The sequence below is a fragment of the Prunus mume genome, linkage group LG7, assembly GCF_029339155.1.
Source record: "Prunus mume cultivar Tortuosa linkage group LG7, ASM2933915v1, whole genome shotgun sequence".
Lineage (NCBI taxonomy): Eukaryota > Viridiplantae > Streptophyta > Magnoliopsida > Rosales > Rosaceae > Prunus > Prunus mume.
In genome coordinates, this window is record NC_142704.1 from 7942007 (window position 1) to 7967153 (window position 25147).

Below are 25147 nucleotides of genomic sequence, written 5' to 3' on the forward strand. Positions count from 1 at the left end.
CATGCTAGTAATTAATTGATTATTATAAATTATATTAGTTCCTTCCTTTTTTTTCAAAGAAAAAAAAATTATAGACATAGTGATAGGATTATTAGCACATCTGTTTAGTTTCCTATAAATGAATGAATGAATTTTTTTTGGTCATGGGCTGTCTTTTAGTCAAATAATCCTCATTTGTAAATAAGTACTGGTCCCTTTTATTACAACAAAGGCTTATTGGTTGGGAGGACTTAGGAAACATACGTATGAACTTTTTATAATGTCATTTTCTTGAGTAGCCAAGATGAAACCTGTGCATACATCTTCATTCTTCTATGCAACGCAAAAGGCAACACACATCACATACCATGTCTTACTTTCGCACTCGTTTTGTGAATGTTTTAAAAGAAAATAGAGCTAGAGAGATCAAATGAGATGTATCATATCACTCATGATAAAGAAAGTTTGATTAATTAAACTGAATCCTTAACATAAATTGGATCATTAATTCAAATATCCTTAACAAAAACAAAAGATAGCAATATCAACTGTGAAATAAAGATAACAACCAATAAGGGGGCCAAGATGGCAGTATCTAATCAAAGAGTCAAGATTACAGTCTACCTGTAATCCCACTTCTTCTTTTTGGTCACATGTAATCCCTCCTTCCATCCGCTTTTTCTTTTTCTTTCGTTTTTAATTATTCCGCTTGCATTATTGGGTTTTTTCTGGTTTGCTTTTTCATGATGCATTAAGGCTACTTCATGTTTGGCTTCTTCCTGCAAAACCCAATTATATTATGTGAGAAACTAGATCCAAATGCTAATAAAAACACTTATAGACATGCAAACGATTGAGTCTCTTGATTCATGGTCATTAAACAAAGAAAAAAATCAATTTCATGTAAACACATTTCTTTTACCTCATGCATCAAAGAATTCTCATCCGAAGTCGTGTCATCTTCTTGTTTTGGCTGCTTCATGTTTGCTGCACTTTTACCTTCTTCGGGTTCATAATCCCCACACTCTCTGAGAGTCATAATCATCATAAATAATAAAATCCAACGTACAGATTAATGTTATGATTAAAACATGAGAAACGTGAAGAAAACTTACGGAGTAAAGCCGAGTGTAAGCATGAACCAATTACGGACATCGATTTTTACACGAAGAACAGTTGAATGTAAGGTCTCGATCATTCCTTGAACAATTTGAAATGCGGTGATACAAAGATGTTGAACCTCATCACATTCTTTGTTAGTGCCAGTCTTAACATGAACAAAGTCTTGGTTCCCCAGATGTACCAAATAGTCAGTCACAAGTACATCAAATTGCAAAGGCGGATCAGCAATGTCAAGGCCGTACAATTTAAATTGCCGGACTAGTGAATATGCAATATCACCGTCATCAACTACCTTCCTCCTCAAGGAGTACGCTATAATCTCATCCTCCCTAAAGCGATTTAAGGCATATATAGTCTCACCTACAACCACGGCCCTCCCTTGGAAAGGAGTACAAGTGCCAATTTCAACTTGTTTCCAATTCTTTCTACCCACGTGAAAAGTAACGACATCAAAGTTTCCATGCAAGTCAGACAGTGTATACAAAATAACACCATAACCAACGGCATAACCAGTTACCCCCATAGTAAACTTATAAGAAAATGGAAACGAAGGCATTTGCACCCAATCCTTCTTATCATGGTTATATTTCCCAAAGAATAAGCCTGAACCTTGTACAAATTCCGTTTCGGTTTCAAGAAAATAAAGTGCGCCATATGCTGACACAACTGTTCCATGCTGCTTAAACTGTATGGTAGAAGGTGTTAAGCGATCTAATGCCCTAGTTTTTGTATCAAAGATATACCCTCCAAATGAATCAACGCAAGGTTTATCCCAACCCTCCTCTGAAAACACATATAGTTGGGAGCGGTCGAAAAGCCGTGCACCCAAATGGGTAGAACCACTAAACTTGGCTACACGTTCTACTCGTGCACCCATATCATCAACTTCTCCTCCAAATTTGAATTTAACTTCATATATGGCATCAGTGTATTTGCCCCTAAGGAAAGTTACCATTAAAAACAAAGATCTATCTTCCCCCTGATTTATCGTCGTTGATGCATTCTCAACCATGGGTAAGCTGGACAGAGAGGAGAGGTATACAAAACAAGTCAAGTTAATATTCTTTCCAAACCACTTCCGGCCTAGAGAGAATTAATGTTTGAACCAAGATCAAAGCCACACAATCTACTTTTGTAAGCATATATACATACATAGCAGGGTAAAATTTTTATGTTAAATATAAATTAAAAAAAAAAGCGAATCCACTATTAAGCCATGCACACCCATGTTTGCATCGGCCCTCTGCGTAGTAGGCGAAGCTCCTTGAAATTAATTTCTTCAAATCGATCAGTTGGATTTTCTGGGCCAAAAGCGCGGCTAGATATTTCTCGTTCTCCCCAATTCGCGCAGAGACTTCTCCATCGCCCATATCTTGCGCAGAGATTTCTTGATCTTCGATGTCTTGGCAAGGAGCTCATCCTGGCATGAAGCCGTCGTCAAGGCATGGTCTTGACCCGAGGTGAGCTCAGCGGCCATGATATTGGAATGCTAAGTGAGGCAAAAGGGAATTTAGGGTTGGTTGTGGGTATGAAATATAAGCTAAAGCGTGGAATTAGTTCAATTGATCAATATGAATTCCATTCATCCGTAAAGTCATGTATTCATATAATGACCTAATTAATCTTGATAGGAGCAGGAAACTTAAAAAAAAAAATATTTTTATTTTAAGGAAGAATCAGGAAACTTTTATTAATATTATTTTAATCAAGGAAGAAACAGGAACCTTTTTATTGTTGATCAAATAAAACGCAGGAATTTTTATTTTTATTTTTTGTTTGAGAGAAAACAGGAATTGTTTTTTTTTTTTTTTGAATATGCGTATGGTATTTATATGTACGACTTACTTTTCTATTTGGTTTCCCGTTTTAAAATTCCTAGTGTTACCTGTTTGTTTATTTCTTACCCTTTTTATGATTTTTTTGGGGTTTACTGGTGAGATTGGGTTTTAGGGCCAATTGAGGAAGGGGTTTAGTTCAAAGCCCTATATAATTGACCTTCTTCTTTGATTTTATTGCTTCACTCTCGTTAATCAAAGGTGGTGGTGGACTGGATCTGTCTTTGACACCATCGTTTTTGCTTCATTGTCCTAGATAATCAAAGGTTAGCTCATCTCATGCTTTCTCAGTTATATTTTAGTTTTTGTTTTCTTTTCTTTTGAACATTGTAGTAGTATTTTTTCTATTTGGTTAGAGTTGTGCATCTCAGTTTTCTTAGGATGTACACTGCTGGTACCTTACTCTTCTTTTAGAGCTCAATGTGTTTTTCTAAGGATACTGTTTGCAATGTGTACTTTGTTTGCTGGCTAATTAAAGTTGCTGGAGAAGCTGCAATGTGTTTTATTAAATGTTTCTTTGTTTCTATCTTTTCTTGCAGATTACTTTCCTTGCTAAGAATTCTTTTCGGTAAAATGGATTACCTGAGAGAGTTACCTGAGAGAGTTCGACGGTTGTTGCTTTGTGACAATAATTCACAGGACATGGTCATTGGTTCTGGGCTTTGTTATTACAGTTTCATGTTGAATAATAGAATTTCTCAAGAATTGTATGAGGGGCGTTTGTTTATATCTTCTGATCTTCACGGGGAATTGATAGATGTGGTGTTTGTAAAAGTTGCTCGACAAGAAGATGCAGAAAGAATATTTCGAAGGACTGCCGCAGCTAATGATGGTGTTGTTTTAAAGCCGTGGAGGTATTGGTTCTCCGGAGAAAAGGAGTTTTGCGACTTGCCTAAGGATGCAGAGTTGAGGAAGGGAATCTGGACTCTATGTTATGATCGTTTCGAAAACAATCTTAAAGATTGGACGAATTTGGTGAAGGGAAATGTTGCTTATAATGATAAGCTTAAACTACCTATCAAGACTGGTAATGGTTGTCGTCTTAAGGAATTTTGGCGTGATTCCATAAGGTATTTGGTTAGATTTTGTAAAAATTATTGGTCATAGTTTTGTTTTAATTGTATTTGACGTAAATTCTTCATACTGTTTGTAGGGAGTTGATTAAAGGCATAGGTCGCATACATTCTAAGGGGTCATATCATGGTGGGTTGGGTTCGGAGAGTAATTATGTATTTATTGACAAATGTCTGAAGGTAATTAATATTAAGGGAGATTTGTATGAGCATGAATTTGAAGACGGCCGTGAGTGGGAAAAGAAAGCAGATATTACGGACCTTTTAGGGATGTTGGACAACTGGTTCGAATCGATACTAACGGGGGGCAAAAGAAGTTGGCTGGAATGTCAACACTTCTTTGGTTTTGTCAACCGTGCTAAGAGAAAGAACTTTGAGTGAGTTGTCTATCTCTTTTATTTTATTTATTTATTTATTTTTCACTTCATTTCTTTCTTATAGGATATTGTTCTTTTTGTCTTTTCAGCTATGATGAATTTGTGAAAAAAGTGGTGGGTCATCCGTTTTTGTTAGAAGCTGATGAAAGGATGCGTCTCTTTGATCATTATGAAGCTATGAGGGGTGGTCGAAATGGTCAAGAAGTCAAATTCGCGTTGGCAAGACCCGCTTTTGGCAATTTCAAATCCTGGAACTCTACTTCAACCCTTAATAACATGGATAACTTCATGTTGGGTGTTTATAACCATAGAAACTCCTCCGCATCAAGGAAAAAAAAGAAACTCCTCCACATCAAAAAAATAAAACCCCGTGTAAATTACACTGGGGATGTGGAGGATCTTCTTAGGTACCTTAGGAATCTGTATCATCATTATCATCAACATGGTTTGGCTGCTGGTTCTATGGAGGATGTGGATCGTGGTGTTACAACACATTTTCGTGGGTTTTTGGAGCTGCTTTACATGCATTTAGAACTATAGTGTTATTTTATTTTGTATATCAAAGATTTTATGGCGTTATTTTATTTTGTATATCAAAGATTTCATGGCATCAGTAGATTAAAGATTTGAATATTAAAACAAGCACATGCGCTACATATTTCTTTCCTGCAATTACAAAGTTAACTACTACCAATAATTTATTCCTGCAATTACAAAGTTAACTACAACAGCAAAATGAAAAATTCACGCTAAAATTTTATGAATCAGTTTTATACAACCAATATACCTTTCGAAAAATCACATTCAATGCAAACCCATATATAAAATAAGTGAAATAAAACATAGGAACTACATTTTGAAAAAGAAAAAGAATTACCACTCAATGGCTTTGGCAATGGTTATCAGTTCAAACAGCGTAATCAGAGCAAATTAAATCCAACAAGTAAGCCATTGGTTATCGTCTGCAGGAGAAGCAGAATTATCCTCCTCTCTGATCTCATTCTTCTCATGCATGGGTCATCTGTGCAATTTTCAAACAACTTGCATGAAAATATGATTCATTAAAAAGATGCACTATTAAATCAATGTACAAGTTTCCTCTCCAACCTACGTTTTTGTTGTTGTTATAAATCAGCTCTAACCTACTGATCCCTAAGTAATGATCCAAAACTAACCACTAGGGTTTTAGCTAAATAGCTACAGAATTAAGTATATTTTTTGAATCTTCTACACAAATGCCGTATACATTTGGGGGCAAACAAATTTGTAAAGTGCCTTATGCATAGCTAGATTCCGACAACAGGGGATGCATTCTCCTTTCGTAAATACTGAATCTGACCAAGCAAGTACTTTTAACAGTCGAGTAGCTTCACACAACAATAGAGGCCTTTCAATTGTTCAGCTGATTTAGTTCTGTGCAAGAGTCATCTCAAATTAAGAACGACCCACCATCATATCTGTTGAAAAACTAATGCTCATTTGTTCTACAAAGTTCTAGAAAAGTCAAGAGCTCCCAATAAAGAATTTACATGGCGGCAAAACAAAAGGAATATGGTAGAATATTCTAGAAAAAGTGACAAGTGAATGGCTTAAGTATGGCGGTGGAAGAAATCTCCAGAGCAAGGCTACAAACATGTGGTTGGGAGAAAGTGCCCAAGTCGGTGGACCAAGGCTAAGTCGGCAAACAATCATCCATAAATAGGCATGCAATCTACAATGAAATGTGGAGTGAACAAATAAACTCCCAATCTATGTGGCAGCCGAGAGCTACCCAAACTAAGCCATGTCGAGGAGGCCAATAAGCCTATATAAGCAAGAAAGAAAGCCAATAAGCCAATAAGCTATGAAGAAGGCCAATTAGCCTACACCTATGTACTATTCTCCGCCAATGTAATAAAATCACTTTATTTCAACTATTGCCTATTGTCCTAAACCCTTTCACCACATAAACCAACAATGGTATCATAGCAACACCACTCACAATCACCCTACAATCTAACAAGCGGTATCAGAGCGTCACAAACGCTCATCACACACTTTCAAAAATTTCAACAATATCAAAAATTGATTAGATTAAGAGAGACATGGTGAACTTTTCATAAATAAAAGGCAACTTACTGAGAGCATCAGCCAGCTCAAGAAAAGGCTCGATAAAATGCTCACGCTTATATTTCCCACTCTCTCAGCCATGTGGATTCTCTAACTAATTTTTCTAGGACAAGCCCTGCACATCAAACAGCTTTCTAAACATCTATCCAAGAAATCTGAGTGAATTTTCATCCTAAAATAAACAGTCATGTTAAGCCACTTGGATGTGGTACATCATTATTCTAAATGACTTCACACAAGTTGATAATGAGCCAGAGGAAATTCCGTTGCAAGACCCTCTACAATCTTTTATAAAGCATGAGCAGTATGAAGTTCAAAATCAATAAAGTACAGGAGGCTTTTTTTTATATTTAATTTAAAAAAACAGTATTACCACATCAGAACAAGATAAATCTGAAATAAATCAGCTTTATCAACAGTGAATCTAATTCTTTCTTCATAATAGAGCTTAAATGAACACTTCTGTCAAGACTTGCACCTTATTTCGAATCCTCTAATCAGTTAGAAAGGCTACCTGTCGACACTACTATTAACCTTGATAATGCAAGTCTATCAATCATAGATTCATAGGTATTCTTTCCTTCACATAGATACCATAAAATTTGTCTGAGTAAATTCTATTCCAAGAAGTATCCATCACTAGTTGCATCCATTTTCTAATTCAGGATCGGCCGAAACAAATAACTAGTGGGCAGCACATCCAACATTCCCCAAAGTTCAGTAGATTTCAACAGGGACAAAACTTATACTGGTTCCACAACATAACGTATGTACCCTGCATCTTTTTCATCATTCCTTCAGAAACCCCATTTCTAAATTTTCAATTTGCAACTCCTTTTCCAAATCTTACCCTATTTTGCATCATCAAGCTTCTAAAGTAGGACAAGCTTTACTGTTCCAAAGTACACAAGAACACCCAGCCTTAGTTAAAATATGCCAAGCATTACAACATCCAATCACGATAATAGAAAGTTTCTAGCAGTCACAACAACGCTTATGAGCTCATGTCAAAATTAAGATCCGAACAACTAACCCGCGCACTGAGGCCTCCGTTACATTAGCCTTGTCAGCCGCCAGAACAGGATCCTGTGAACCCATCATCCGATAATAGTCTCTATGAACTGAATAGGGCCTTGTATCCTATAAAAAGAAGAAATAACAAATTCAGACATTCTTGAATCTTGTCAGATGATCCTCCAAAGAACAGCAGGCAGCCATATTTATCGTTATTGGGCCTGAATTTTTGCACTGTAAATATAGATATATATATGCTCTATTTAACAAACTTTCAAGTACAGAATTGAATTTTAAAATGAAACCCTAGTGGTTAGTTTTCTTTCCCACAAATGATTGTTCTACTTCATTGTTTAATCAACTGAACCCAAAAATATCACAATTAATAAATTGAAATGATAGCTTTTAACCCTTCTTGTAGAAAATAATACTTGAACTACGAAAAATTCGGAATTAGACATCAAATCAAACCCAGAAAAAAAGATTTTTACTGTTTAGAAAGAAACAAAAAGCCATTATTCCAGAGACCCTATATCAGAACAAAGAAACCATTTTGTGGAGAAGAAAGAAGAAAACACCCAGAGGAAATGCATAATTAGATTGAAAAAATGTAAAATCTACTGATACACCTACCTGCAAATGGAAATGCTGCGCAGAACAAATGGGTCTTGGATTGAGAGAAATTCAATATATTTCGAAGAAAAATAACAAAGGATTTCGGGGAAATTTGGGACACATGAAAATGTAATTGAGTAATGGGGTAAAGTAACTGTACGCTTGGCATTTAGGGGAGGGGAGGAAGACAGAGAGCATGGCGGGAGAAGACGAGGCAGAGGAGGGCGAGTGGTGAGCTCTTGCCTTTTTGGTGCGCAATGAACCGGGCCACGTGACTCATCACGTGACCTTCCTTGTTTTTTTTTTGGGGTTTACTAGTGGTGAATTGATGAAAAATACGAGTGGTGATTTCTCCAATCTAATTTTATCCATTTACACTCTATTTTATAAATAAAAAGAGTGTAAATGGATAAAATGGAGTGAAAATCATTACTAAAAAAATATATATATATATATATATATATAGGGAGTTGATTTCTCTACTCTCTTTTTCTTCATTTATACTCCTTTTTATTTTTTAATTAATTTTATTCTTTTTTGTTCTCTTTCTTTTCTATTCTACCTTTACCCGACATTAATTTCTTTTTACTTCACTTTTATATTATATATATATATATATTTTACCTTCAATTTTCAAAATCAAAATAAAAAAGAGAAAATAAAATATATATAAAAAAACCCAACCCCTCCTGTGTTGTGCCCAACCAGTACCCTCCCTTTGCCACCGTCCCCACCCAACCCCAGCCACCACCTCCTCTCTTCCTCAATTTTTCTTTCTTTCTTTTTCCATACCCACCAATCTCTCTATCACTCTCCTTGAGATTTGGGTTTGTTTTTCAATTTTTTTTATTGATTTTGATTAGTTAACACAGTGGGGGTTGTAGAATCTACAGACTGTTATCTGTGTATTTTGGATTGTTGGTTATGGAGCTCAATAGCTCAGAGAAAATGAGCTCACCAAGAATGCTCAGAGAGCTTGGAGAAGATGAAAACGAAATGGGTCTGTAAACTCATTCTCATTCACGCACAAGTTGTGCATTTCAAACAATACCGCTAGGAAAGAATATTCCTCTCTTACATCAGCTCAATCTAGCCATCCAATCTTCTACCCTATGAGATAGAGACACATGGCAGCATCAAACACTCACACTACAACTTAATGCCTTAGCCGTCTATTGAACTATAATCCAATGGCTCACAACTAAGTACACAGCTTTAAACAAGATTAATAGATTTAACTAACTATTTCAGCTAAGTACACTTATATTTCAACACTTCCTTCTAAGTGTTTAGCTGAATAACTCCAAGCTTCCTTCTCAAATACTCAAAACGATCTCTAGCCAATGCCTTGGTAAAAATATCAGCAGTTTGATCTTCGGTTTTGCAGTACAATATGTCAATTTCTCCATTTTGCAAAGCATCTCGGATAAAATGAAATCTCTTGTTGATATGCCTTGTCTTATGATGATGCACAGGATTCTTGGTTATGGCAATAGCTGAGGTATTGTCACATAAGATTGTAGTTGCACCAACTTGTTCTTCACCAAAGTCAGAGAGAACAAACCTTAGCCAGATTGCTTGTGCAGTGGCTTCTGCTGCACTAACATATTTTGCCTCAGCCGTAGATAGAGCAACACTGTTTTGCTTGATTGATGCCCAAGAAAAGACACCTGATCTAAGATTAAATGCATATCTAGATGTACTTTTCATGTCATCTTCACTCCCTGCCCAATCACTGTCACAGTAGCCAATAAGCCTTGCTTCTTTTCCTTTCTCATAGACTATACCATAATCAGTTGTGCCTTGAACATACCTAAGTACTCTCTTGGCAGTTCCCATATGTTTTCTGGTAGGACCATGCATGAATCTAGCTAGAAGACTTGTTGCAAACATAATGTCTGGTCTTGTTGCAGTCAAGTATAGCAGATTTCCAACAATCTGCCTATAGACTCCTTCATCAGCTTGTTCACTTCCATCTTCCTTGGATAGCTTTTCATTCAATGCAAGAGGAGTAGCTACAGATTTACAGTCCTTGAAACCAAACTTATCCAGCAGTGTCTTTGCATACTTTTTCTGATGCAAGAATATGTAAGAATCTGCTTGTATCACACCTAACCCCAAAAAATGGTGAAGCAAACCAAGATCAGTCATTTCATATTGCCTCATCATTTCAGTTTTAAACTCCATCATCAATTCCCTTGAGCTTCCAGTGTAGATAATATCATCTACATACAAGGAAACAATGAGAATTCCACTTTCTGCAGCCTTTACATATAGTGTAGCCTCACTAGGACTTCTTTGAAATCCTGCATTTGTGAAATAAGAGTTGATCTCATCATACCAAGCTCTTGGAGCTTGGTTAAGACCATACAAAGCCTTCTTGAGTCTGTAAACTCCATCTTCTTTGTTTTTAATCACATATCCAGGTGGTTGATCAACATATACTTCCTCATGCAGTACTCCATTCAAAAATGCTGACTTCACATCCAGCTGAAACAGCTTCCAGCCTCTCTGTGCAGCCAAAGCAATCAAGGTTCTAACTGTGTCAAGCCTAGCAACAGGTGCAAATGTTTCATTAAAGTCGATTCCAGGCTTTTGAGAGTATCCTTTTGCAACAAGCCTTGCTTTGTTCTTCTGAACTGAGCCGTCAAGATTTAGCTTAGTTTTATAAACCCATTTGACTCCAATTACCAGCTTATCAGATGGTCTATTAACCAACTCTCATGTATCATTCTTCTCAATCATTTCAAGTTTAGTTTCCATTGCCTTTTGCCATGCTGCATCCTTGATGGCTTCTTCAAAAGTTTTCGGCTCAACAATGCACATATTACACCTTTCATACACTTCTGCAATACTTTTATATTTCAGAGGTGTATGGTCAACATCTTGTGGACCTGAAACAAGCTCAATCTGTTCTTCTTCTAAGAACTCTGCCTGTGTCATATTTGCATCATCAGTTTCTTTCTCTTTCTCAGATAGCATCAAAAACTCTTTCTCAGATAGCATATTAGTTAGAGGAATTTCAATACTGCATTCCTTTCGTGCATTCCAATCCCAACTTGCATCTTCATTAAATACCACATCTCTTGAAATGATCACACTTCCAGTAGCAATATTATACAACCTGTACCCTTTCTCACAGCTACCATATCCTAGAAACACACACCTTTTGCTTGTCAAATCCAGCTTATGTCTTTGTTGATTTGGAACATGTGCATAGCACAAAGAACCAAATATTCTTAAATGCTTGATTCCTGGCTTTCTTCCACTATAAGCCTCAAATGGTGTCTTCTTGTCCAAGGCTTTAGTTGGACATCTGTTCATGATATATACTGCTGTATTTACAGCTTCAGTCCAAAACTCAAGTGGCAAGCTCTTTTCAAACATCATGCACTTAGCCATCTCCACTATAGTCCTGTTCTTCCTCTCAGCCACACCATTCTGCTGTGGTGAGTATGCCACTATAAGCTGCCTTTTCATTCCCATTTCATCACAGAATTTATTGAACTCATTAGAGGTGTACTCTCCTCCCCTGTCACTTCTTAACTTCTTCACCTTATATCCACTTTGCAATTCAACTATGGCTTTGAACTTCTTAAAGACATGGAAAACATTTGACTTATGCCTCAAGAAATAGACCCAGCATATCCTTGTGCAGTCATCTATGAAAGTAAGAAAATAACAGTTTCCTGTCTTTGTTGTGGTTTGCACTGGACCACAAACATCACTATGTATCAACTCAAGAGGAGTTGATGCTCTAGTAGTAGTCTCTTTTGGAAAAACTTCTCTGCATTGCTTGCCCAAAACACATCCTTCACACACTCATTTCTTAGATGTAATTTCTGGTAAGCCAATCACCATATCCTGTTTCTGCAGTAACTGTAAACTATCCATATTTAAATGCCCCATCCTTTTATGCCATATGATAGATGACTGACATACATTTGCCTTGTAAGCAATATGCATCTCAGCCTGCAGTTTAAGTGGAAAGCTCTTATTTCCTCTCATTGGAACTTTTGCTACCAAATTTGAGTATGAACCATCATCATAAATTTCAGCCTTTTGATTTCCAAACACTAAGTGATAGCCATGCTCCATCATTTGTCCAACACTCATCAGGTTTTCCTTCAAACCAGGCACTAGCATAACCTCTTTGATATACCTTCTGCCTTCTTTAGTTTCTACCACAATGCTTCCTTTTCCAGTCACATCTACCAACTATCCAGTGCTCATTGCCACCTTTGCAGTCACAGTCTTGTCAATATCAACCAGTAAATCCTCCTTACCTGTCATGTGGTTACTACATCCACTATCAAGATACCAAACATCAACACTTCCTTCCATACTAGCACTCACTTTACTAGCATAAAACATTGTTGGTGTCTTAGTTACCTGAGTAGCATAATTAACTTGCTACACAGGTTTCTTACTATAACAATCCTTTGCAATGTGACCTAACTTATCACAATTATAGCATTTCGGTTTGCCCCTGAAACGACACTCTCCAAAGTGCAGCTTACCACAATGCTTGCAAGGATTTTTAGCTCCATCAGTGGGCTTGTTATCCCATTTTCTTCCTTTATCTTTCCAATTTTTATGATGCTTATTGTCTTGATTTCCAGAGACCTTAGCAGATTTGGAATCAACACTCATACTAGCAAAAGCCTTTTCAGTCTTGTTCTCATGGTGTCCCTCCAATCTTTGTGCCAAACTTTTCAATGAAGCCACAACCTCTTAAACATCAATCGTATCTAGATCTCTTGAATGCTCAATAACAGAACAAATAGAGTCATAAGTTGATGGCAAACTTATTAACATTTTCTGAACAATCCTTGGTTTAGATAATTCCTCTCCATAGCTTCTCATTTGGTTTATCAAATCAAATAGTTTGGTAAGATAACCAGAAAGTGATTCATCATCTCTCATTCTAGTATATTCAAACTCTCTACGCAGACCTTGCAATTTTACACTTCTAATCTGTTTATCACCATGGAATTCCTGCATCAAGAGATCCGAAGCTCCCTTCGAAGTTTCCTCATGCGAGATTCGAGGAAAAATCTCTTCGGACACTGCCCCTTGGATCAGACCCAGAGCTTTAGTATCCCTCATGTATAACTCAGTGAGAGTCTTCCCAGCTCCACTTGATTCTTCCTTTTCTTTCTTCTTTTCTTCAGATTCTCTAGCTCCCTTCAAATATGAGCATTCCATTCCTTTCTCAACCAATTCCCAAAGCCCATCAGACTTGAAAATGGTTTTCATCCTTATGCTCCAAAACTCATAGTTCTCACCATTAAAGATTGGCGCTCTCAGCTCACCACCTCCAGATCCAGCCATATTAGACTTGACCACAAAGAAATCGTAACTTCCAGAATCAATTCGAGCTCAAGAATGGCTTAATCGGACTTCACAGATTCCACGCACAGTTTAGACGAATGAACCTGGCTCTGAGGCCATGTTAGAATCTACAGACTGTTATCTGTGTATTTTGGATTGTTGGTTATGGAGCTCAATAGCTCAGAGAAAATGAGCTCACCAAGAATGCTCAAAGAGCTTGGAGAAGATGAAAACGAAATGGGTCTGTAAACTCATTCTCATTCACGCACAAGTTGTGCATTTCAAACAATACCGCTAGGAAAGAATATTCCTCTCTTACATCAGCTCAATCTAGCCATCCAATCTTCTACCCTATGAGATAGAGACACATGGCAAAATCAAACACTCACACTACAACTTAATGCCTTAGCCGTCCATTGAACTATAATCCAATGGCTCACAACTAAGTACACAGCTTTAAACAAGATTAATAGATTTAACTAACTATTTTAGCTAAGTACACTTATATTTCAACAGGGGTTTGGATGAGGAGATTAATCTTGGGTGGGTTTGGGGTGATGGGGTGAGGGATTGGGTGGGGGTGGCTTTGATGGTGGTTGGAAGGATGTTGCGGTTGAACTGGGTGGGGCCATGTGAAACTGATGTTGGGTGTGTAGAGGAAGTTGGGTGGCTCAAGAATGGTTGGGATTTGGGTATGATTTGGTTTGGTGGGTTGGTTTTTGAAATGATTCTTTTGATTACTTGGTATGGTTTTATGATTTTATTTATTGGAAGTTGATTTTCTTAGTTTGATTTGATCTGTTGGGCGAAGAAACAGAAGAAGGCAGGGAGTTGGGATGGTGTCGGCTAAGGTTTAGGTGTTTAATATATTATGTTTTAAATATTTAATCTTATTATTTAATTTTTAAATAATCTTTTGACTGGAAATTGTTGGCCTCGTCGGAATCCAGACAAAATGAGACATATATTTGTGAAAAAAAGAGTAAAGTGAGACAAAATGAGTTTCAGGGGCCAAAGTGACTCAAATACACTTCCCCATATCAAAAAATAGGCCAAAAAAAATATTGAAAAATGAGGGCAAGTGAAAATAAAGTAAAAAGAAAAAAGAAATGATATAAAAGTGAAGTAAAAAGAAATTAATGTAGGATAAGGGTAGAATAGGAAAGAGAAAGAACCAAAAAGAACAAAATTGATTAAATGATATTAAAAAACAAAAGGGAGTGTAAGTGGAGAAAAAAGGAATGAGAAAATCAGCTCCCTATATATATTAGCACCTCTTTTTTCTTCACTTAGGAGCCGTGTGAGATGAAAGTCTCATGCACGGTTTTGAATGAGAGAAAGAAATGAGGAATCCTCTTTTCGACTCTGACTCTCCCACTCCAGTTGTTGTTTTTCTTATGAGCTGGCATTGTACATATTTTTCTAGTAAGGAAAAGTTTGTGGCTGCCTTACTATTTAATTCCTTTATGTTATGGGGCTGTACTTTTCATGTTGAATTCAACCATGTTAAGTCTTTAAAAGTGTGCAATACTGCGCAGTATATGATCCATTCTGAGATTCAGATCGTGAGTAGGTATTCTGTGGCAGATTGGACAGTAGTTCAAATAGAGTTTACTTGCACGAAGATGAATTGAAGATAAACTTCTTCAGAAAAAATTTATCTGACGATCAGCCCCCTTATGTTCTCTGCCTGGGTAAGGTTTGATTGGGTGCTACATAAAATGGCTCGAACGATTTCAAATTTTTTAGGCTGCTATATGAAATCAATGGCTTCGTCTGAGGGTACCGATGTACCAGTGAAATCAAACAATTTCATCATTTCTCCCAAATACGGTTTTCCAATTGTTGATTATTAGTCCAATACAGTCTTCAAGTTCAACATGCATCAATCAAGTGACAACATTAGATTCATCTAATTTTTCCTGTATAGAAAGGATATATATGTATAAAGAATTTGTTCCCAGTTACTTCACCAATAAAATGTCCCAAATAAGAATTTGTTCATCTTTTCGAGGATACATATGTAAAGCCAACAAACAAAAAAGTCAACCCAATCCCAGAATCAAATCAAACACAGAGGGTAATAAGAAACGATCATTCATGTAGTGAATACCAACTTGAACATTATTGTCATTCCAAGCTAGAATCATTCCACCAGCCATACTATTACTAGAGGACAATTCCTAATAACCGATTGGGACATCATTAGCTTCATCATGCTGCATGGCTTCTATTTCCAGCTTCCTGGTGGTTATTTCTTCTTGTTTTGACTGATTCATACTAGTCATACTCTCCTCTTTTATGGGTTCATAATCCCCGCACTCACTGAGTCAAAATAATGAGAAACCTTGTTACATACAAAACACAACAAAATAAAATGTTATTGATGAAGACACAAGAAACCTTAAGGAAACTTACAGTGTGAAGCAGAAAAGAAGTTCAAACCATTCAGAGCCCTTGATATCCACATAATGAACACTTGAATGTATGGTTTTGATCATACATTTTCCTCCTTCTCCAACAACAATTTGAAACATGGTGATAGTAAGATATTGAACCTTGAGACGTGAATCGCACCATCCAGTTTGGACATGAAAATTTGGCGTGAGAAATAACTAACGCACAAATTAAACCCTATAAATTATGCAATCGTGGTACGAGTAAGTAGGGATCGTTCTATTCTGGGGATTAGGAGGGATGCTAATCAACACAAATTAGACTTATTAAACTGGAAACTAAGTTAAGGGAACAATGATTGGGGGGAATTTGGACGATTTAGACTAAAGTAAAACTGACCGCAGCAAACAACTAAGTTGTGAATGAAATATGGATGAAGGGATAGCTAGAGGATTCTTCTTCACACATGGAACATATGCACACAAATCAATGAAAAGTCATGATTCCCTAAATGAACCAAATATTGTGTTATATCATTAAACCATGGTAGCTCCGGACGCGCGAACTCAAGGCCTTGCGATATAAAAATTTGGCTTAGGGAATATGCAATACCACCATAATCACCTTTGCCCATACTAAAGGAGAATGCTATAATCTTTGCCTCCCCATATAAGGCATAGATAGTGTCGCCTACAACCACGGCCCTTCCTTGAAAAGGAGGGGCACAATAAACAGAAGTGTCTAGTTTCACTCGATTCTAGTGCTTTCTACCCATATGAAAAGCTACCAACGACACTGAAATTCCTAGAAAATACTAGAAAATGTTATCTATCTATATATATAAAGCAAAAGGTAAAGAATGATGAAACATTCAAAATACCAGAAAATACCCTTGGTTAATTCAAACATTAAGAATTGAAATTATTAATTAAATGACGATAATATGGTAAATTCATATTTTTTTCATATTAAAAAAATTAAAATTAAAAACAAAATCAGATAATATGCCCCATTTTTATGGAACATAACTACCCATATTATATTTTCTTAATTCTAAAAATAAAATATAAAATAAAATCAGAAAACCAGTTGACACATGTGCAAAGGGGCTAGTTAATAGAATGGAAACTTGGGCAAGGAACTTCTTTTGCGGACATCTACTAAAATTCCGCCTATTGCATGGAATACTATTTACAACCAAAAGAGCATATAAGTATCTTCCCTAGCTAATAATGCTTTGGTTAATAAAGCTTGGTTGGCTTGGATTAAGAAAACTACAATTGATTAATAATGCTTCCCTAGCTAAATTGGGATGGAAAATTATTCTTCTTTTTATAAAGCAATTGTAAAACCCAATTATATTTGCGAGTCTGGATAAGCATTTTAAAATTTCAACCTATTTTATTTCAGGAAATGAGATGGATAGTTGGGAATGGCTATAATATTAAATTTTGGAATTTCAATTGGGTCTTGTTAAATGAACCCTAAAATTAACTGAGTACACCCTATGATTTAAGTATATCCTAATATTTAAATTAAAATGTAAAATTAACTAAGTACATCATATTTTAACTACCAAAAATACCCATATTTTGAGAGGGAGACCTCTTCCTTCTTTAGTCTCTGTTGTAGTTGGTTTCTAAAGGACAGACCAATGATGGCTTCAAAGGATTTCTTTTCCTCAGGTAATACATACCCTTATTCAGTATTTATACAGGAAACAATTTAAATTTCTATTAACATTCAGACTATTTCCTTTTCATGTGTATCTATATATATAAAGCAAAAGGGAGAATGGTGAAACATTCAAAATACCAGAAAATGTCATTGGTTAATGAAAACATTAAGAATTAAAATTAGTAATTAAATGAGGATAATATGGTAAAATTCACACTTTTTCATATTAAAAAAATTAAAATTAAAAAAAAATTAGATAATTGATCATATTTTTATGGAACACAACTACCCATTATCATTTTTAATTCTAATTTTTTATTTTATAAATTTATAAAAAATGCCTCTCACAAGTGCGGAAGCGCATGCGAAGAGGCTAGTTCATTACTGAAATAAACAGAATTTTAGCTAACAAATGCTAATTAAGGCATTAGTCTAAGTGAGAAGACGGTGAAGCAAGATAGAACCAACAGAAACCACAAGATCAAGATCCCAAACCTTCTAAAACCAATAACTAATATATATTGCCTGTACTGGAAACGAAATTGAACTCTACATTCATCAGTTTGTGCAGCAACAAACTGAACCATGATAATTATATGTAGCAAACAAAGATCATTAATTCAATATCCTTAACAAAAAAAAAATATAGCAATATCAACAGTGAACAAAAGATGGCAGTAAAATGCCTCAATAATATCTAATCAAAGATGTACGGATTCCCAGCTCTGCTCCTCAAGTACTTACATTACAGGTTGTTTTTCTACTACCTGTAATCCCACTTTCGTTTTTTTGGTTACATGTAATCCCTCCTTCCATCCACTTTTTCTTTTTTCTTTTGTTTTTAATTATTCCGCTTGCATTCTTGGGTTTTTTCTGGTTTGCTTTTTCATGATGCATTAAGGCTACTTCATGTTTGGCTTCTTCCTGCAAAACCCAATTATATTATGTGAGAAAAAATATATCCAAATACTAATAAGAACACTTATCGACATGCAAACAATTGAGTCTCATGATTCATGGTCATTAAAGAAAGGAAAACAAAAATCAATTTCATGTAAACACATTTCTTTTACCTCATGCATCAAAGAATTCTCATCCAAAGTGGTGTCATCTTCTTGTTTTGGCTGCTTCATGCTTGCTGCACTCTTACCTTCTCTGGGTTCATAATCTCCGCACTCTCTGAGAGTCGTAATCATCGTAAACAATAAAATCCAACATACAGATTGATGTTATTGATGAAAACACGAGAAATGTGAAGAAAACTTATGGAGTAAAGCCGAGTGTAAGCATGAACCAATTACGGACATCGATTTTCACCGGAAGAACAGTTGAATGTAAGGTCTTGATCATATGTCTTCTTCCTTCTTGAACAATTTGAAATGTGGTGATACAAAGATCTTGAACCTTATCACATTCTCCGTTAGTGCCAGTCTTAAAATAAACAAAGTCTTGGTTCCCCAGATGAACCAAATAGTCGGTTACAAGTCCATCAAATTGTGATGGCGGATCTGCAATGTCAAGGCCGTTTAATTCATATAGCTGGACTAGTGAATATTCAATACCACCTTCATCATCTTCTTTAATCTCCAAGGAGTATGCTATGATTGCCTCCACCTGAAACATATGTAAGGCATAGATAGTCTTGCCAACAATCACGGCCCTCCCTCATAAAGGAGTACAAGTACCAATTTCCATTCGTTTCCAATTCTTTCTACCCACGTGAAAAGCAAGGACGTCAAAGTTTCCGTGCAAGTCGGACAATGTATACAAAATAACGCCAAAACCCACGACATAACCAGTTACCCCCATAGTAAACTTATAACAAAATGGAAACGAAGGCATTTGCACCCAATCCTTCCTATCATGGTTGTATTTCCCAAAGAATAAGGCTGAACCTTGTACGAACTCCGTTTCTGCTTCAAGAAAATAAAGTGTGCCATATGCCGACACAACTGTTCCATGCTGCTTAAACTGTACGGTAGAAGGTGTTAAGCGATCTAATGCCCTAGTTTTTGTATCAAAGATATACCCTCCAAATGAATCAACGCAAGGTTTATCCCAACCCTCCTCTGAAAACACATATTGTTGGGAGCGGTCAAAAAGCCTTGCACCCAAATGGGTAGAACCACTAAACTTGGCTACACGTGCTACTCGTGCACCCATATCATCAATTTCTCCTCCAAATTTGAGTTTAACTTCATATATGACATCAGTGTATTTGCCCCTAATGAAAGTAACCATTAAAAACAAAGATCTATCTTCCCCCTGATTTACCGTCGTTGATGCATTCTCAACCATGGGCAAGCTGGACAGAGAAGAGAGATATACAAAACAAGTCAAATTAATCTTTCCAAACAACTTCCAGACCTAAAGAGAATTAATGAACGAAGCCAAAGCTACACAATCAACATAGAAAGGTAAACATTTTATATTATATAACATATATAAAAAATCCAGAGATGCAAATGGGAAACAAAAATTAAGAAGCTGAAATCTACATAGTAAGCCATGCACTGACCCATGTTTGCGATGTCGGCCCTACTGCGGCGTAGTAGGCGAAGCTCCTTAGAAATTAATTTCTTCAAATCGATCAGTTGGATTTTCTGGGCCAAAAGTGCGGCTAGATATTTCTCGTTCTCCCCCAGTTCGCGCAGAGACTTCTCCATCGCCCATATCTTGCGCAGAGATTTCTTGATCTTCGATGTCTTGGCAAGGAGCTCATCCTGGCATGAAGCCATCGTCAAGGCATGGTCTTGACCCGAGGTGAGCTCAGCGGCCATGATATTGGAATGCTAAACTGAGGCAAAAGGGAATTTAGGGTTGGTTGTGGGTATGAAATATAAGCTAAAGCGTGGAATTAGTTCAATTGATCAATATGCATTCCATTCATCCGTAAAGTCATCTATTCATATAATGACCTAATTAATCTTGATAGGAGCCGGAAATTTTTTTTAAAAATTATTTTTATTTTAAGGAAGAATCAGGAAACTTTTATTAATATTATTTTAATCAAGGAAGAAACAGGAACCTTTTTATTGTTGATCAAATAAAACGCAGGAATTTTTTGTTTTTTTTGGTTGAGAGAAAACAGGAATTTATTTTTTATTTATTTATTTTTTTGAATATGCGTATGGTATTTATATGTAGGACTTACTTTTCTATTTGGTTTCCCGTTATAAAATTCCTAGTGTTACCTGTTTGTTTATTTCTTACCCTTTTTATGATTTTTTTGGGGTTTACTGGTGAGATTGGGTTTTAGGGCCAATTGAGGAAGTAGTTTAGTTCAAAGCCCTATATAATTGACCTTCTTCTTTGATTTTATTGCTTCACTCTCGTTAATCAAAGGTGGTGGTGGACTGGATCTGTCTTTGACACCATCGTTTTTGCTTCATTGTCCCAGATAATCAAAGGTTAGCTCATCTCATGCTTTCTCAGTTATATTTTAGTTTTTGTTTTCTTTTCTTTTGAACATTGTAGTAGTATTTTTTCTATTTGGTTAGAGTTGTGCATCTCAGTTTTCTTAGGATGTACACTGCTGGTACCTTACTCTTCTTTTAGAGCTCAATGTGTTTTTCCAAGGATACTGTTTGCAATGTGTACTTTGTTTGCTGGCTAATTAAAAGTTGCTGGAGAAGCTGCAATGTGTTTTATTAAATGTTTCTTTGTTTCTATCTTTTCTTGCAGATTACTTTCCTTGCTAAGAATTCTTTTCGGTAAAATGGATTACCTGAGAGAGTTACCTGAGAGAGTTCAATGGTTTTTGCTTCGTGGCAATAATTCACAGGACATGGTCATTGGTTCTGGGCTTTGTTATTACAGTTTCATGTTGAATAATAGAATTTCTCAAGAATTGTATGAGGGGCGTTTGCTTATTTCTTCTGATCTTCGCGTGGAATTGATAGATGTGGTGTTTGTAAAAGTTGCTCGACAAGAAGATGCAGAAAGAATATTTCGAAGGACTGCCGCAGCTAATGATGGTGTTGTTTTAAAGCCGTGGAGGTATTGGTTCTCCGGAGAAAAGGAGTTTTGCGACTTGCCTAAGGATGCAGAGTTGAGGAAGGGAATCTGGACTCTATGTTATGATCGTTTCGAAAACAATCTTAAAGATTGGACGAATTTGGTGAAGGGAAATGTTGCTTATAATGATAAGCTTAAACTACCTATCAAGACTGGTAATGGTTGTCGTCTTAAGGAATTTTGGCGTGATTCCATAAGGTATTTGGTTAGATTTTGTAAAAATTATTGGTCATAGTTTTGTTTTAATTGTATTTGACGTAAATTCTTCATACTGTTTGTAGGGAGTTGATTAAAGGCATAGGTCGCATACATTCTAAGGGGTCATATCATGGTGGGTTGGGTTCGGAGAGTAATTATGTATTTATTGACAAATGTCTGAAGGTAATTAATATTAAGGGAGATTTGTATGAGCATGAATTTGAAGACGGCCGTGAGTGGGAAAAGAAAGCAGATATTACGGACCTTTTAGGGATGTTGGACAACTGGTTCGAATCGATACTAACGGGGGGCAAAAGAAGTTGGCTGGAATGTCAACACTTCTTTGGTTTTGTCAACCGTGCTAAGAGAAAGAACTTTGAGTGAGTTGTCTATCTCTTTTATTTTATTTATTTATTTATTTTTCACTTCATTTCTTTCTTATAGGATATTGTTCTTTTTGTCTTTTCAGCTATGATGAATTTGTGAAAAAAGTGGTGGGTCATCCGTTTTTGTTAGAAGCTGATGAAAGGATGCGTCTCTTTGATCATTATGAAGCTATGAGGGGTGGTCGAAATGGTCAAGAAGTCAAATTCGCGTTGGCAAGACCCGCTTTTGGCAATTTCAAATCCTGGAACTCTACTTCAACCCTTAATAACATGGATAACTTCATGTTGGGTGTTTATAACCATAGAAACTCCTCCGCATCAAGGAAAAAAAAGAAACTCCTCCACATCAAAAAAATAAAACCCCGTGTAAATTACACTGGGGATGTGGAGGATCTTCTTAGGTACCTTAGGAATCTGTATCATCATTATCATCAACATGGTTTGGCTGCTGGTTCTATGGAGGATGTGGATCGTGGTGTTACAACACATTTTCGTGGGTTTTTGGAGCTGCTTTACATGCATTTAGAACTATAGTGTTATTTTATTTTGTATATCAAAGATTTTATGGCGTTATTTTATTTTGTATATCAAAGATTTCATGGCATCAGTAGATTAAAGATTTGAATATTAAAACAAGCACATGCGCTACATATTTCTTTCCTGCAATTACAAAGTTAACTACAACAGCAAAATGAAAAATTCACGCTAAAAGTTTATGAATCAGTTTTATACAACCAATATACCTTTCGAAAAATCACATTAAATGCAAACCCATATATAAAACATAGGAACTACATTTTGAAAGAGAAAAAGAATTACCACTCAATGGCTTTGGCAATGGTTATCAGTTCAAACAGCGTAATCAGAGCAAATTAAAACCAACAAGTAAGCCATTGGTTATCGTCTGCAGGAGAATTATCCTCCTCTCTGATCTCATTCTTCTCATGCATGGGTCATCTGTTCAATTTTCAAACAACTTGCATGAAAATATGATTCATTAAAAAGATGCACTATTAAATCAATGTACAAATTTCCTCTCCAACCTACGTTTTTGTTGTTGTTGTAAATCAGCTCTAACCTACTGATCCATAAGTAATGATCCAAAACTAACCACTAGGGTTTTAGCTAAATAGCTACAGAATTAAGTATATATTTTTAATCTTCTACACAAATGCCTTATACATTTGGGGGCAAACAAATTTGTAAAGTGCCTTATGCATAGCTAGATTCCAACAACAGGGGATGCATTCTCCTTTCGTAAATACTGAATCTGACCACGCAAGTACTTTTAACAGTCCAGTAGCTTCACACAACATATAGAGGCCTTTCAATTGTTCAGCTGATTTAGTTCTGTGCAAGAGTCATCTCAAATTAAGAATGACCCACCATCATATCTGTTGAAAAACTAATGCTCATTTCTTCTACAAAGTTCTAGAAAATTCAAGAGCTCCCAATAAAGAATTTGCATGGCGGCAAAACAAAAGGAATATGGTAGAATATTCTAGAAAAAGTGACAAGTGAATGGCTAAAGTATCGCGGTGGAAGAAATCTCTAGAGCAAGACTACAAACACGTGGTTGGGAGAAAGTGCCCAAGTCGGTGGACCAAGGCTAAGTTGGCAAACAATCATCTATAAATAGGCATGCAATCTACAATGAAATGTGGAGTGAACAAATAAACTCCCAATCTATGTGAAATAAAATATAGCAATATCAACAGTGAACAAAAGATGGCAGTAAAATGCCTCAATAATATCTAATCAAAGATGTACGGATTCCCAGCTCTGCTCCTCAAGTACTCACATTACAGGTTGTTTTCTACTACCTGTAATCCCACTTTCTTTTTTTTGGTTACATGTGATCCCTCCTTCCATCCGCCTTTTCTTTTTCTTTTGTTTTTAATTATTCCGTTTGCATTCTTGCGTTTATTCTGGTTTGCTTTTTCATGATGCGTGAAGGCTACTTCATGTTTGGCTTCTTTCTGCAAAACCCAATTATATTATGTGAGTAACTAGACCCAAAGGTTAATAAAAATACAAATTTATAAATAAACCCAATTCTAGACATGCAAACAATTGAGTCTCTTGATTCATGGTCAGTAAAAAAAAACAAAAAACAATTTCATGTAAACACATTTCTTTTACCTCATGCATCAAAGAATTCTCATCCAAAATGGTTTCATCTTCTTGTTCTGGCTGCTTCATGCTTGCTGCACTCTTATCGTCTATGGGTTCATAATCCCCGCACTCTCTGAGAGTCATAATCATCGTAAACAACAAAATCCAAGGTACAAATTAAAGTTATTGACGAAAGCACGATAAATGTGAAGAAAACTTACGGAGTAAAGCCGAGCGTAAGCATGAACCATTTATGGACATCGATTTTCACAGGAAGAACAGTTGAATGTAAGGTCTCGATCATTCCTTGAACAATTTGAAATGTGGTGATACAAAGATGTTGAACCTCATCACATTCTTCGTAACTGCCAGTCTTAACATGAACGAAGTCTTGGTTCCCCAGATGAACCAAATAGTCAGTCATAAGTCTGTAAAATGGCAATGGCGGATCCGCAATGTCAAGGCCATTCAATTTAAATTGCTGGACTAGTGAATATGCAATATCACCATCATCAACTACCTTCCTCCTCAAGGAGTATGCTGTAATCTCATCCGTCCTAAAATGATTTAAGGCATATATAGTCTCGCCTACAACCACGGCCCTCCCTTGGAAAGGAGTACAAGTGCCAATTTCCACTCGTTTCCAATTCTTTCTACCCACATGAAAAGCAATGACATCAATGTTACCCCGCAAGTCAGAGAATGTGTACAAAATAATGCCATAACCAACGGCATAACCAGTTACCCTCATAGCAAATCTAAGAAAATGGAAGCGAAGGCAATTGCACCCAATCCTTCTTATCAGGTTGTATTTCCCAAAGAATAAGCCTGGACTTTGTACCAATTCCGTTTCGGTTTCAAGAAAATAAAGTGTGTCATATGCCGACACAATTGTTCCA

At 36.3% G+C, this 25147-nt stretch overlaps 4 protein-coding genes and 2 long non-coding RNA genes across 6 annotated transcripts in view; all 6 read right to left on the reverse strand.

The window, feature by feature from the left end:
• The window catches only part of LOC148915362 (uncharacterized), an 80927-nt gene extending 60467 nt beyond the window's left edge, over positions 1-20460 (reverse strand). The window contains exon 1 of the mRNA XM_089055816.1: positions 20063-20460. Within this exon, the coding sequence (XP_088911942.1) occupies positions 20063-20312 (250 nt within the window). The 5' untranslated portion in view covers positions 20313-20460. The remainder of the gene's footprint in view (positions 1-20062) is intronic.
• On the reverse strand, positions 600-2113 carry LOC103338387 (uncharacterized). Its single transcript, XM_089041165.1, has 3 exons — positions 1095-2113; positions 902-1007; positions 600-758 (listed from the first exon to the last, which is right to left on the reverse strand). Exons 1-3 carry the CDS (start codon positions 2111-2113, stop codon positions 600-602), a joined length of 1284 nt encoding a protein of 427 aa, XP_088897291.1.
• On the reverse strand, positions 5123-8344 carry LOC148915365 (uncharacterized). Its single transcript, XR_016122349.1, has 3 exons — positions 8143-8344; positions 7529-7635; positions 5123-5407 (listed from the first exon to the last, which is right to left on the reverse strand). It is a non-coding gene; the product is annotated as an uncharacterized LOC148915365 (long non-coding RNA).
• On the reverse strand, positions 15624-19830 carry LOC103338381 (uncharacterized). Its single transcript, XM_089041167.1, has 4 exons — positions 19218-19830; positions 16350-16596; positions 15877-16056; positions 15624-15783 (listed from the first exon to the last, which is right to left on the reverse strand). The coding sequence occupies exons 1-4, from the start codon at positions 19828-19830 to the stop codon at positions 15642-15644; spliced, it is 1182 nt and encodes a 393-aa protein (XP_088897293.1). The 3' UTR covers positions 15624-15641.
• Positions 18029-18797, reverse strand: LOC148915366 (uncharacterized). Its single transcript, XR_016128548.1, has 2 exons — positions 18606-18797; positions 18029-18456 (listed from the first exon to the last, which is right to left on the reverse strand). It is a non-coding gene; the product is annotated as an uncharacterized LOC148915366 (long non-coding RNA).
• Positions 20461-23738: 3278 nt separating the features above from the next.
• On the reverse strand, positions 23739-25002 carry LOC107881610 (uncharacterized). Its single transcript, XM_016795784.2, has 3 exons — positions 24470-25002; positions 24276-24381; positions 23739-24112 (listed from the first exon to the last, which is right to left on the reverse strand). Exons 1-3 carry the CDS (start codon positions 24997-24999, stop codon positions 23936-23938), a joined length of 813 nt encoding a protein of 270 aa, XP_016651270.2. The 5' UTR covers positions 25000-25002; the 3' UTR covers positions 23739-23935.
• Positions 25003-25147: the final 145 nt, after the last annotated feature.